Source organism: Anopheles merus, chromosome X (genome assembly GCF_017562075.2).
Source record: "Anopheles merus strain MAF chromosome X, AmerM5.1, whole genome shotgun sequence".
In the NCBI taxonomy this organism is placed as follows: Eukaryota; Metazoa; Arthropoda; class Insecta; order Diptera; family Culicidae; genus Anopheles; species Anopheles merus.
The window spans coordinates 10,374,328-10,388,550 of NC_054081.1; the positions used below are offsets into that span (position 1 = coordinate 10,374,328).

The 14,223-nt window shown below is 46.1% G+C and overlaps 2 protein-coding genes across 2 annotated transcripts; one reads left to right on the forward strand and one right to left on the reverse strand.

Annotated features, from left to right (window-relative positions):
• Positions 1-2,788: 2,788 nt before the first annotated feature.
• LOC121589852 lies at positions 2,789-4,528 on the forward strand (the record flags this gene model as incomplete). The annotated part of the gene is made up of 2 exons (XM_041909053.1): positions 2,789-3,336; positions 3,997-4,528. Coding segments are annotated over 2 exons (996 nt in total), but the record flags the coding sequence as incomplete, so codon positions are not given.
• LOC121598624 (lysophosphatidylcholine acyltransferase-like) lies at positions 3,370-13,441 on the reverse strand. The gene is made up of 9 exons (XM_041925728.1): positions 12,876-13,441; positions 12,645-12,790; positions 8,977-9,194; positions 8,620-8,887; positions 8,280-8,543; positions 8,026-8,179; positions 4,995-5,102; positions 4,775-4,913; positions 3,370-4,704 (listed from the first exon to the last, which is right to left on the reverse strand). The coding sequence occupies exons 1-9, from the start codon at positions 12,990-12,992 to the stop codon at positions 4,592-4,594; spliced, it is 1,527 nt and encodes a 508-aa protein (XP_041781662.1). The 5' UTR covers positions 12,993-13,441; the 3' UTR covers positions 3,370-4,591.
• Positions 13,442-14,223: the final 782 nt, after the last annotated feature.

Here is a 14,223-nt window from a genome sequence, read left to right on the forward strand (position 1 = left end):
AATACCTAACCACCAAAACATTGCACCGGCTGTCTCCGGCCGACTCCTGACGACTCCGTACTACTTTGACTTTGGGTGACTTCGACTCCAGGTAACTCTTGCCTACTCTGGTCGACTCCAGCCGACTCTGACTTCAACTTCAGGAGGGAGTGATTCGTTCCGGAGTGGTGCGTCGTCCAGAGTCTCCGATTACTCCGACTCCGGACGACTCCGACCGGTTGACCTCTACTCTGGACGATTCCGACTACGGTTGACTCCGAATCTGGGTGACTCCGGCCGACTCCGTACGACTCCAGACGAAACCGTACTACTCGGATATTGGGTTACTTCGACTCTAGGTGACTCCGGTCAACTCTGGTCGACTCCAACCGACTCTGATTTCAACTTCAGGTGACTCCAGGTCTGAATGACTCGTTTCGGAGAGGTGCGTCGGCCCGAGTTTCCGACAACTCCGACTCCGGACGACTCCAGACGACTTCAGACGACTTGTACTCCGGATGACTTCAACTCCGGACGATTTCAACTCCGGTTGACTCCGACTCTGGTTATCTCCGGACGACTCCGGACGATTCTGTACTACTCCAACTCTAGGTGGCTCCGACTCCGGGTTACTCCAGCCAACTCTGATCGACTCCAGACGACTCTGATTCCAACTCCAGATGACTCCAGGACGGAGTCTCCGACAACTCTGACTCCAGACCACTCCTGACGACTCCGGACGACCTGGACTTCGGTTGACTTCGACTCTGGACGATTACGACTCAGGTTGACTCCGGCTCTGGGTAACCCCGACTCTGGGTGACTCCGGCCAAGTCCGGATGACTCCAGACGACTCCGTACTACTCCAGGCGACTCCGAAATACTCTGATTCTGGGTGACTCCGGCCGACTCCGGACGACTCCAGCCGATTCCGGAATACTCCGGATGACTCCGACTCTGGACTACTCCCGACAATTCTAAACGGCTCTGAATACTGCTGAGTGGACTTGGGTACCTGCCGGAGACAGTTCCTAAATTTTCGGAATCGGATTGGAGTCGTAGCCGGATTATTGCCAGTTGTATACACCACTAGTTAAAACGCCATAATCAACAAACGCTGAAATCCGAATTGTGATGTACGGTAGATCGCAGCTATCGAACTAGACATGAGACTCGAAAATCAATGTGACAGATTTGAGACGATGTTTGTCTTGTTTGTTTGACCGTCAGTATCACTTCCATATAACCCTATACAGGATACCGAGATACGACTGTATTTGGGACCGAAAAAAAGACCCCAAGCAAGGTGTAAGCCGAAAAAGACTTATGTCATTAGACTATTCAATTTCGGGTAATTAAGAATCCTTCAGAAATGTGAAGGCAACGTTTATCAGTATGTTTTTTTTTTTGTTTAAGTTTTTTCAATTTCATCTAAATGACAACTGTGAAATCAAAATCAAAACGAAACTCGCATCTCAAGCAGGTAGTATCTTTAGGGTATCCTATGCGTTTGTTCTGTACTCTGATATCTTATTCGGACAACAATCCGAGCATCGAAAGAACACCCGGTTCCGAATAGCCGACGATATACCCTGAGCGAAAAGAAGCGTTCTCTTCTTAGAACCATTAGAACATGAACATACATGTCAGGAAGCGGATATATCGCGTCGTATGGTTTCTGAAGGCAATGAACTGCAACCCAACATTCCCAAACATGAGTTAGTCTTTAGCGTGAGTCGTACAAGCGCATCCGTTACAATAAAACGTTAAAGATATCACATATAGAAACAATACGAAAGCAACAGGAGTACGATACGGGGATATTGAAATCCATTAGGTAAAAAAATCAATGCGTTGAACACTACAAACGCCTTCAAGAAAGGGTCATTGCTATGTAGGTTGCTGGTCTGCGACTTATATGACTAATAGAACATGCGTATTAGGAACACAAGAAAGTCGTGCACATTAGATAATTATGTTATGCCTCTCCCGTTTGTCTGAAGCCTTCCAAGTCTATAAGATCCTCTTAACAGCTCTCTCAGCCTTCTGGAGGTATTGAAGGTATAAGCGACCAGCTTGGCAGTTACTGTTTTAATATCCATGTTATGCAATTCCACGAGATCTTGGAGAAATGTCCTGAATTAAATTATTACTAAATATGACATAGGGATCATAAGACATGGGATCATATAACATTTGAAACAGATTACTGTTAGTACACAAGCTATATGAAGCGTTCTATTTGAGCACGTTGGAGTACATATAAGACGTCTCCAAGACTGTCTCAACTTCAGACACAAAAAAGATACCGCAGTTTTGTCCAGCATGATTCAAAATTTCAAGGTTAAGCTTGTCTGTTTTGAATAAAATTTACTGTTATTACCTTCCACAGCACCTACTTCCACACCGTCCGCACTGGATAGGCTGCTAAACGCTTACCCTTACTTAACTTCCACCAAAACCAATCCCGGGAAGCGGTGGCGCACGAAACGATTGCCCATTTCGCTCGTGTTTTTATTGCACCCACAACAACAACAAAACCAAAACGTTTACGACCCACTCACATTAGCATAGCGCGTCAAATCGCGTGACTTTCGCCGTACATCAGCGGTGCCGCGCCAACGGGGGGAAGCAAAGAAAAACGGTATGAAACAAAACGCCTAAATGTAGGCTAGTGTGCACGTGGTCACCATTGCATGCTCAAGGACGTATGTCTGTTTGGTGTGTGGGCCTCGCTGCTCTCCCTCACTCTCTCTCTCTCTCTCAACCCCCTTTCTGACCCACCCCAGCATGGTTTCAATAAATTTCACTTCGACAGCGTTTCCAATATCGCACACCCATACCAGGGGCGAGCACGCGCGCACCCAACTATCGGCCGCGGGACCGTGCGGACACCGCCGCAGTCGGCTGCGGGACACCGGGTCCGCGTTACACGGGTCGGCAGCAGTTCCGGACCTCTCGCCATTCTCAAACTGTCCACGGACAACCGCGCAAGCTGACGCCGGACGGGCGGACGGACCTGTTGGATGCGCTGGCACGGTTCTCCTACTTCGACCGGTGGTCGGACGAGCAGCGGCGGGACTGCTGCCACCGGGCCCAGATCCGCCAGTTCGAGCCGGACCAGACGGTGTTCGTGGAGGGGCAGGCCCCCGTCAACTACGCGCACTTCATGCTGAGCGGCGAGTGCGGCCTGCTGCAGTGCCTGAAGCTGCACCGGTGGAGGGACAGCCGGACGGCGACGGAACGCTACCGGCTGTCACGCGCGCAGCCGACCGAGGACGAGATCACCCGCTTTCATCGGCGCCGGGCGCAACGGGTCGACGCACTGCACACGGTGGAGCCTTTGCCGGCGGTCGGGTAAGGTGGAGGCCATTGCAAACACACTCATCACTATCGTCTATTCAGTTTAATCGTTACAGTTGGGTTGAGTGTGCAACAAACGCACCAGACGCGACCTAAAAGCTAAGCGAGCTGTAGCGCTGTAGCCCTTACGCTGAGATAAATACATAGAGCCGCGTGTAAGAGCTAAGCTTTAAAGTTTAAACCCCCTCTATCGCTAAGTACATACGGTAAAAGACTGCTCACAGTGAGATGGCAAATGGTAGTAAAAAGAGAAATTCCAAATTTTGTTAATGAGTAAACAATAACGTTAATGAGCAAAAGAGAAATAGTAACTAGTAGAATAGCCAGTTACAAGCAATGTACACAATAATTGGCTGGTGAGATTATATAATTGTGAAGTGACCCTGATTACCAAAAAAAAAAAACAAAAAAAAAACAAGTTACATCAATTGCCATCACTGTTATGGCAGTACTGTGTATGTAAAGTACCGTAAATGTTTCTTACTAACAAAATAATATGGCTTCCAAGCTCTGCTACGCTAACTACTATTGATTAAAACTTTTCGCCCCCACAAGCGAATTCAATCGATGTACAAACGGCTATTCCCTTACAACTGTAATGTGTATTCACTTTAACGCTGTCTCTATCTTATCATGCTATTACCTAAAATAATATTACGTTCCCCTCCCCTTGTTAAACTTTCGCAGACCGAGCGGACCGCCACCGACTGGCCGAGATCGGATCGAGTACCATTTCGTCGACATCGCGACGTACAGCCGCGGCTCCGTGTTCGGCATCGGCGAGCACATGGTCGACCGGGCGGTGTACGCTCGCACGCCCGTCCAGTGTCTGCTGATACCGCGCTACTGGCTGCTGGAGAAGCCGCAGAACCGGGGCAACATCTGGAACCGCGTTCGGTGCTTTCTCGAGCAGCGGCAGCCGTCCCGCGATCGGCTGTTCCGCTGGTTCCTCACCGAGCTGCTGTGGCACCGGTACCGCCGCCAGCTGGTGGACGATTTTCGGCTGGTGCATGCGCCGCGCCATCTGCCCCGCCCGAGCGACGTGCCGCTCGTGTGCCGCATCGAGGAGTGTGATGTGCAGCGGCACGACCACGACGACTAAGACCGCGGGTCGGTTGGTTTGGTTGGTTGGTTTGCTGGTGGGGCGAGACACGACCGGTACAGCCGTTGTACAGCTGTTGGCCAACAAAAAAATACTCCTACTACCACTTCCACTCCTGCTTCTACCGCTCCTATCGCCCAACTAACTCTAGCTGGTCTGTGGCGCCGACTGTGGCTGCGGCGCTGCGTACGGTTTCGGTTCGTTCAGCTCCTGCAGTTCGTTCAGCACTGCGTGGCTGTTGATGGTGCGCTCAAATTGCTCTATACAATACAGGAGAAAAATGCACATTAACATATGACCTGTAGAATGCAGCTTGCGGTGCCCGCTTACCGAAGGAAATGACTCCCCGCTGGCTGGTGTCTGCCTCCGCAAACAGCCGATTGCACTCCGCAGGCGTAATAGACGCTAGATGCTTGACTGCCTGATAAAGACCGTCGCTTCCGATCAGATCACGCTCCTCACTGTACAGCTGAAATAAAGAATGCAATCGTAGCATATATCGTTGGGTTTACTTTTTTTTTTTTGTCTGTCAGTGTTAAATTTACTTTACCTTAAACAGAAGCTTCATCAAGTCGAGCTTTGGTTTGCCCAAGGTGGACAGGAAGAGTGCTAGCAGCAAGTACTGCCTGAAGTCAATTACTCCTGCGCTGTCCTTATCCTGTTGCGATAAGATTTTATTAGTTTTCGCTCTATCTGTCTCTCTCCCTGTCTATCTCTTTCTTTTTTTTTCTCTTAACAGTTCAGGGTGGCCACTCGGATGAGGATTTTAAATTCCCGATTATTTTCCCTCGATTACCTACAGTCAGTCCAGAAAGTATTCGTCCAGCTGAACACCTTACGGAAAAAGGCGAATTATGACCGCAATAAGCATGAGACGGTAAAAATAATAATGAAGATTGATAAAGGGACCATCAATACAACCGTTTTGCTACAAAAAGAACGTTAAAATATGGCAACATGAACTAAAACAATTCCAACACAAAAAAAATCGTTTGACGGGGGCGCAAAAAGTATTCGTCTATTAGGCTTTTGACTCATTTACGCTGGCCAAACGTAGTGTTACACATGAATTAAATATATTATTATCAGTCTGCTAGTGACTTCCTTCTAAATTAACGCATTTCTGTTGTTTCAATTGCCCTTCGAGCAGTCAAAGAGGCACTAAAGGCGGGGAAGTTAAGGGAATGGACCATGAAGGCGAAAATCGTATCGTCATCTTATGCATATCCTATCCTACCCATTTTTAAAGGCTGCAACACATTTGGAAGGGCTCATTCCTTCATTTGATCAGCGTATGGCCCTTTTTTGACACTAATTGTGTCTCAAACAGCCATGTAAACAGTCATCATTTACCGTTTTTTTTTTCTAACGAAAGAAGCGGTTTAATGTCCAAAAATTCAAATATAAACCAGGAATCAGTGCAGTCAAAATCTCGTGCAACGGTAGCATCATGGTGTCATGATACTAGGTCTCAGTGAGGAAAGGTGAACTAAAAAATAATTCAAATTTATGGGAAAAGAGATTTGGAAACATATTCTTGCAGTTTTTAAGTAACTCTTCTGTCCCAGTTCTGAGAAATTGTACATAAAAAATTCTCCCATAGATTAATTGGAAGAAGTCTTGTAGGATGAGTGGGTCAAAAACACACCCTTTTCGAGGTTTCAATGAGTTATGGCGTTCGTCAGGTAGTCACTGACATTCATAAATGCAATAAGAAACAAGTTCAAAACATCTTTTGATCCCACAACCTTTGTTTTCTAACGCATATTATGCCAAAATCAAACGACTTTTTTTCAGTTTTGTTAAGTAATTTAGTTGTTATTTTCTACTTTTATTGCACTATGTTAATGCTTATTTTCAAACAATTAAACAATTAAACAATCATTATTTTTGCCGCCCAAAGCCTATTGCGGCCATAATTCGCCTTTTTCTGTAAAATATTCAGCTAGACAAATACTTTTTCGACTGCCTGTATATATTTATTTAACACAAAAAGTCGAATTATGGCCGCAATGGGCATAGACAAGGGACCATTAAATCACACATTTAGCAAAAAACGTTCTAAAATAGTACCGATGGCAACTGACACGAATTGTGTGTCAAACTATCAGCTCAGCAGCCATCCTTGTCCTTTAAACTAGTGGAAGGAGCGGATTATTATAAAAAAAAAATCAAATATAACTCAAGAATCATCACATTCCGCAATGACCGACAAGTTAAGGAGAAGAGGTCAGTCACATGTTGTCGATGGGTCGATGTGGCGAAGTATGATATCTGGTGGAGTATGATTGTGGCTTGAAAGAGTGAGTTGTTACGAAAATGTTTTGTTTCAATAATACCATCCAACGAGATCTGATAAGGAGAATTAAATAATTCAGGAATTCCTTTAAAATCAAGGCTCTATTCGCAGGTTGGAACAAGTTTATCAACATGTTGAGATCATAAGGCCGTCGTGTACTATGTACGAATTTTGATTCTTGCATGTCTAAAAATATTTGAATTCCAGTTTTGAAAAATTGAACCTAAAAAGTACCACATGTTCCAATGCCACTCGAGCGGGAGTATAAATAGAGCATTGCTGTTTGCCCAAAGCCAGCCTGAACGGCTTAGAAAACTCTGAATATGATATCTATTGTCAGTTTTTTCAATGAAACTTGCCCACAGGTAGCCCACACGAATATTTTTTGAGAGCCCTTCAAATGGCTTTTTTTTTACTTTTTAAGAGTTGCATTTTGAGAAGAATCGAATGAACGATACAAGAAACAGTCAGTAATTCTATAGTTGAACACGTTTGCGTTGTTTTTCGAGAATTGTTCCGTATATCGGTCAAATGTTTAGCAGAAGCATTGCTAAAGAATGTTATCTGACGACGCGTGAGGAAAGTTTTCCAATAAGTGACCCAAAGAATTGTCCAGAAAGCCTCAAAGTCAGAAGACGTCTTACTTTAGGTGTAGGTTTTTGGAATGGGGTCAGGATCTGTCTCAGGACCTATATGGAATCTTATCCAGTTCAAAGATCAGTAAGGGGTTGAGATCACTTCCATGATATGTATGATGTCAGGATCAGTTCCAGGACCGATATGGGTTCAATGTAAGTTCTGGGAGCAGTTCCAGGAATTCCACTCCAATTCCAATTCCAATGGATTCAAAAATACCTAAAGCACCGTTAAGGAATTAGGATCAGTTTCAGAGCCAGTGTAGGTTCATGACTAATTCCAACACCTGTATGGGTTTGACATCAGTTTCAGCTCCAGCATGGGTTCTTTAAATTCCAGGATCGACATGCGTCCGCGATCAGTCGCAGATATGGATTCTGAATCAGTTTCTCTTAATGCAACCCTTGGAGTTAAAAATCATATGAAATTCGCTTTATCTTTTGAAACATCCATTGCACGCATCCAAGAGTTGTTAAATACCTTCGAAATTATGTTGCGTAACTCTGTAACTGGGTCAAATTAACTAGAATTCAGATAGAATTGACAATTGTGTGTTTCCCGGTTATTTCCGGATGCATAAAATTCCCATACGTTTGCCAGTTTTCCTCGAATGAGTGGCCACCCTGATAGCAGCATCCAATCATACCTTGTTAAAAATTTTGAACAAAATCCTCGTGGAATCATTATCAACCGAGACGTTCAAGCGTTCGGCAAATTCTTCCAGCGTGACGAATGCGTTCCGGTCCGTGAACGGTGCGTACTGCTCTACCAGCTCCTGTTCACGCTTGCCGTCAGCCAGTCTGCAAAACACAGAGAGAGAGAGAAAAGGGCAATTATTGCAACAAAACAAAAAATACGTGTGATTTAACGCAATTCGCCCCACTCCCCACTGGACATTACCCTAACCATCGGCGCATCTTCGCAATGTCATGGCTCCAGGCAAAGTAGGGCATCCCGATGGCGATCATGTAGTTCATCAGCTTGCAATCGTTGTACCCGTGCTCGGTCCCGGGAATGCCGAGCGACTGCGCAATGTAGTTCCGAACGTTCAGCGCGTACAGCTTCGCATCGTTGCGCTCCTGCTCGTTCGGGTAGTACACCGGCAGGAAGTTAATCTCCAGCCCGGTGTGCAGAGCGGTCAGCGTGCGCCAGAGCAGTACCGGTCTGCAAAAAGGATCAATCGACAAAACTGTTGCAGAGCACTCGCAGTTGAGAGAAGGCACCGGCAGCGGAAACTTACACGCCCGGACCCTCCCACGTCCACGACACTGTGTTCGTCCGGTTGGGGTAGCGTATCGCCACCGGCTGCACCGGCAGGCCCGGCCCGAACGCACCCGGTTTGAACTGCACCACCGCGTGCCCATTGCTGCAGGTACCCTCCGGGAAGATCAGTATCTGGGGCCAGTCCTCCTTCGAGATGACCCGCTCGATGATGAGATGGCGCGTGATGTGGCGCGAGTTCGGATCCTCCCGGCACACGTAGATCGGCTGCGTGATGTCGATAATTTCTGCGGAAAGTGTGAAGAAGAAGGAAACAGGAAGAAGGTTTAGTTTGTTTGTTTGTCATTCCATACCACGCTGCTACTGCTCGACTTACTGCCAATGATAGGTAGATCCGCGGCTTTACTTTTCGCCACGACGGTCGAGGGACCGCAGTACGCAACCACGATCCCGTCGAACAGACTGTAGTGCGGGCCGACGACCACGATTGGCGCTTCGCGAGGCGACGCACACACGCCGTTTACCCGGATCCGGTGGAACGAGCCGAAGAAGTAAACCATCCGCATGGCCACTGCGGTCAGCTCGCGCATTTCACTGGAAAGAGAAACAATGCGTGGTTAGGTGGTCGTCAGGGGGCCGTCCGGTGTTAGCTCGAAAGACAAGATCTGCAAAACTACTGCAACGCTATAACGAAGAATATGTTTGCTCTAAAACAGCCAATTGTAATTCTGAAACCACAAATGCACTTTTTTAAATCAAGTATGAACATTTTAAGACATTTGTGCTTCTTTAGTTCTGTCCTGGCCACTAATGTTTGTAAAATATCACCCTTTTAAAATGTGTTTTTGCAAGATGTTTGACATTTCTTACCATTTTGCTGGGAGCAGAACTATAGGATATTAGTGATATTTAAGCATCTAACCATAATTCTGTCTGATCATCATTTTAATGCAAAATGTTAGTTATTTAACAACTTGACATTCAAAAATCTACCAACATTTCATCGAAAAAGTGTGTTTTCTTCCAAAATTCAATAATTGATTGAATTTAATGTTAATTAATTGACTAAACATTGATGTTTTCCAATTATCGCAAACATACCATAGATGTTTTGTTTACAAATGTCTTTTTGGCCGTAGTGCAAAGTTTACATGTGAGCAAATCGGGTTTCTCGTTTCCTATTTTCGCAATCTAAAGCGTTACTATGCGTATAAGGCATCTGTTACTTGTTCGATGTTAGTTATTTTAACCAGTTTCATTAAAATAACGCAGTGTTTTAGGATTTCCATACGAAAAAAGCGTATGGTCCTATAGCCATGTGCGGTCTGGTTCTTCCCTGATCGTTAGTTAGGGCAAGTAACTCGCTCTTCAAGATACTAGGACAATGGCTACAATTCTTCATTTCAAGAGACTCAAACGGACCATCATCCTGATTTGCGCACATTCTCTGCGTCTCGTGTCTAAAAGCTTGCCTAATAGCTTCCAGATGACATGCATTACTACCAGCTGATATGAAGTGTGTTCAAATACGGACACACATTGTGCTATCAGGAGAATATCACTACACAAATTCTACTGAATTTCATACGCTATTTCCTACACTAATTCCTACGTTGAATTCCTATGCTATTTCCTACGTTGCACATTTACTACCGGATATATGGTTTGTCGACTGGAACTATAAATGTATCGGTTCCAGGTCCGGGCTGGATCTATGTTTAGTTCCGAATCCGGAACAGCTCTAGGTACAGTTCCAGGATCAGAATAAATTCTGAAGCTATTTCAGGACCGATATGAGTTCGTGATCGGTTCTAGGTCCGGTAAGGGTTCGGTATCGGTTCCTGGACCGGTATAGGTTCAGTATCAGGTCCAGAACCGACATGAGGTCAGATTCGGTCCCAAGAGCAGTATGGGTTCATGACAGGTTCCACAGCAGGTATGGGTCCATAAACAATTCTTTTACCGGTATAGGTTCAGTATCAGATCCAAGGCCGACATGAGGTCAGAATCGGTTCCAAAAGCAATAAGGGTTCATGACAGGTTCTACAGTAGGTTTGGGTCCATCATCAGTTCTTGGATCGGTATAGGTTCAGTATCAGGTCCAGGACCGACATGAGGTCATGAACGGTTCCAAAACCGGTATGGGTTCATGATAGATTCCAGGGCATGTTTGGGTTCATGATCATGATCAGAGCAATTCTTGAACCAGGATTGGTATTGGTGTTAGGACCAGTATTAGTTTAGTTTTGGTTTTAGGTATGGAAGAGGTCGTCATAAATACCTCATTTTAGAGTGAAGAGGATCCTATAACCTGGTCAAATCAACTAGTGAAAATGGCATTTTAGAAGGATTCGCCCTATCATTTGTGCAATTATTTGAGCGTGGTTATAAACACAACCAGTGGCACAAAAACAGAAATTTGGAACTATTAATGTTACGTACTTTACGGTGTTCAAATACCTGAGACTTGAGATACCTGAAGTGCAACTAACTATTACATGCTTTGAGTTGTCAAAACAGTGTCACAAAATGAGTTTTGGTTTACATATCCTCAAGTTTTGGCTATGGCGTATCGCTAGGAACATTTTAACATTAAGATGCATTTGTTAATTGAATTTTTCTACGATTCCGATAAAACCTAAGCCAAACAAAATGCTGTGGAATTTAAAGATTTAAGGCCCCAGGAAAACAAAGATACTTTTGAAACATCAACCCAAAACTTTTACAGCAATAAAATCGGTATCTTGATGACATATTTACATTCTGTTGGAAGTATTAGAATTCCCAAGTACGGTACGCTGTCAATACCTACAAAAACAGAAACCTTAGGTTCAAGGGCTATAGAGTTAATTATAGAAGGGTAAAAGTATCTAACGCCATTATTCTTCAGTTTTTGCCTGTATTTCCTGCACTATCTTGCTGTGCTAACATGGTAGAATAACAACTGAATAAACCACGCTAGTCCTCTCTTTCTCTCTCTATCTCAGGTAGTTTCCCCCCTAGTAGCTAGAAGGGGGAAACAATTCTTGGCCAGTAGACAACCGATTTTTCATCTGCATTATGATTGTGCATGGGGTACTAAAAATATTCGATTGTTTTTGCCTGGCCGCGACTGCAACCGTTTTGCGCAGCTAGCAAATGCGCGCTCGGTCCCCGGTGACAGTCAACGGTCTCAAGCTGTAACAGCGAAAAACAAAAACAATCGAGGTGACACGCCGTTGTCTACACGCCGTCCCGATGCCGCGGGAAGAATCGCCAACCAGGACAACATTGCGAGTTGAGGAAGACGCAAATTCAAATACAGAAATTCCCACGACGGGCTTCGTTCGGGCAGGCCAAACATGTGTGCCAAAGAGACACCAAACAACACACACACATACACACACACACACACAAAGGCATTACAACGAGATCCGTGTCGTTTTGCCATTGCCTTTTACTTGCGGGGACGGGCGAGCACAAACGCTGCCAAAACGGTGAACGCGAAGGCCGCGCGTGCACGGGGTGCGCGCGATTGGGTTAAAAGAGACGCAAGCGCAAGCCGGTTCGGGGTTGTTTTTGCTGCACGCGATACACGAGCAGATCACGCCACATTTTCCGCCGGTGACGAGAGACGGTCTGCGTTTTAAAAATAACTTTGTCCCGCTCTCGCGCGCACCCATTGCTCGGTGGCGCGGAGGCTGGGGGGAGTTGTGTGCTTTGCGTCGGGGGCCGGCAACGGGGTGGTTCCAGTGCGTGGAAGTGGCTGATAACGCGCGCCGTCAACCAGCGAGGTGCGTGTGAGACGTAGTCCAAAGGTTCCACGACGCTCGGCTGATCCGGCGCGGTATCGTTCGATTACTCAGCTGTTACGTCTTTCTCTCGCTCTCTGTCTCTCTCTCTCTTTCTCTCTTTCTCTCTCTCTCCCTTTCAATTTGTCTTTCGCTCTCGCGCACACTGAATCCATTCAACCGGTTTGAGAGTCCACGCTTCTGGACGCGGTGCTTGCAAACACGTGTTCTTGGGGGCGTTTTTGGTGGTCGGCTGACCCACACGGAAACCTACCGTCGCCAGCCAGCAATCGGTACCGAGCGGCGCTCCTTCTCGGTCAGCCCGTACAGCCCGATGGAGGCGAAGGCCCACGCCACCAGCAGGCACAGGCCCATCAGCACGACGCGTATCGGTAGCACCAGCAACGTCATCAGATATGTCTGCAGCAACAACAACGAAAAAAGAAAGGAACAAAAAAATTAATCAATGTACAGCTCTGTCGCCAGCCAATACCATCACACGCACCTTTCTCCTTTCCCAAGGATCGTCCAGATCTAGCTTGAGCACGAACGGGTTCACGTATTCCGCTTCCGGGATGCGCGTGACCGTACTCGTGATCGTAGTTGATCGCTGAAAGTTCATCTTGAAGCCGGGCGGGGGATTGTTGGTGATTGGAGTTCAATGCACGATTCTACCGCCACAGCACGTCACCCACACACTGCCTACACACAATCACACACACACACACAGCACACAGCACACAGCAAACACTAATTGCTTTAACACGAGCGCGCTAACGGCCGCCCGGATGCGAAATGGGGGCCGCCGCCAAACCGATCTTCGTATCTCGCGGTACCACACGCTTAGCTACCCTTCCGACGTCACGTCAAAAAACGCACGTTCGTCGTCGGCGAGACAGTGAAAGGCAATGCTGACGGGGGCGCGAGCGCGCAAACGCTCAACATCTTGTGCCCCCCTTTTTACTTGCGCGAGAATCGAGCAACGGCGTTTGGCTCTCGCCCGCGTTTGCCCTCACGGGAAACTCTCGCCATGATGGCCAACCATGGCGACAACTGCACGATATTAATAGAAGGGCCCGCGCTTTCTGCCAAACGGCCGGGTTTGTGCGGGGAACCGATTTTCGTCGTACACGAATGTTCTTGACCGTGAAGAGAGTACATTGAGCCTCTTTGCGCGAAGAGAGAAAGAGAGAGAGAGAGAGAGAGAGAGAGAGAGAAAGAGAGAGTTTACGAAGCAATGCTTTCCGATGGTTCCGTGTGAGCACTTAGAAAATATCAACCAAAACAACGTGTACCGATGTTTTGAGCATTAATTTATCAATTTTGGGTCATTTTTATACAGCAACATGAAGACTAGATAACATTAAAATCACACAAAAGAAACAAATCGCTCCATCATGCATCTAACGTTGCAACCAACTGCGTCACAAAGCTATTTTCGTTTTGAAATCAATCTCTCACCACCCATCATCACCCAGAAGTGTTTGCTTTAGAGTTTTCTTGTTTTATTATTTCTTCTAAATAGTTGTTTTCTCTTTCGTTCATTCTTTCTTTGTTTTTGTATGTGTGTGTGTGTGTTTTTTTCACTGCATTTTGCTACATTTTCTTACATTTGTTTGTTTTTTTTTCTTCTTTTTTCTCTTGTTTGTCTCGCCGTTGCGCTTTCCTTTGAGGACACTGAGTAATAACACATGAACATTTTAACAGCTCGGCGAAAGACGGCGGAGCGCTGCGGAGGTCGAGCTTGGCGAGCAAAACAGCCCCAAACGGCGTCCTCCTCTCCTACTGCTCCTGCGCGCTGTTCTCTCTTTCCCTTCGGGCATCATTACTTTTTTGTAATATATATGTTAAAT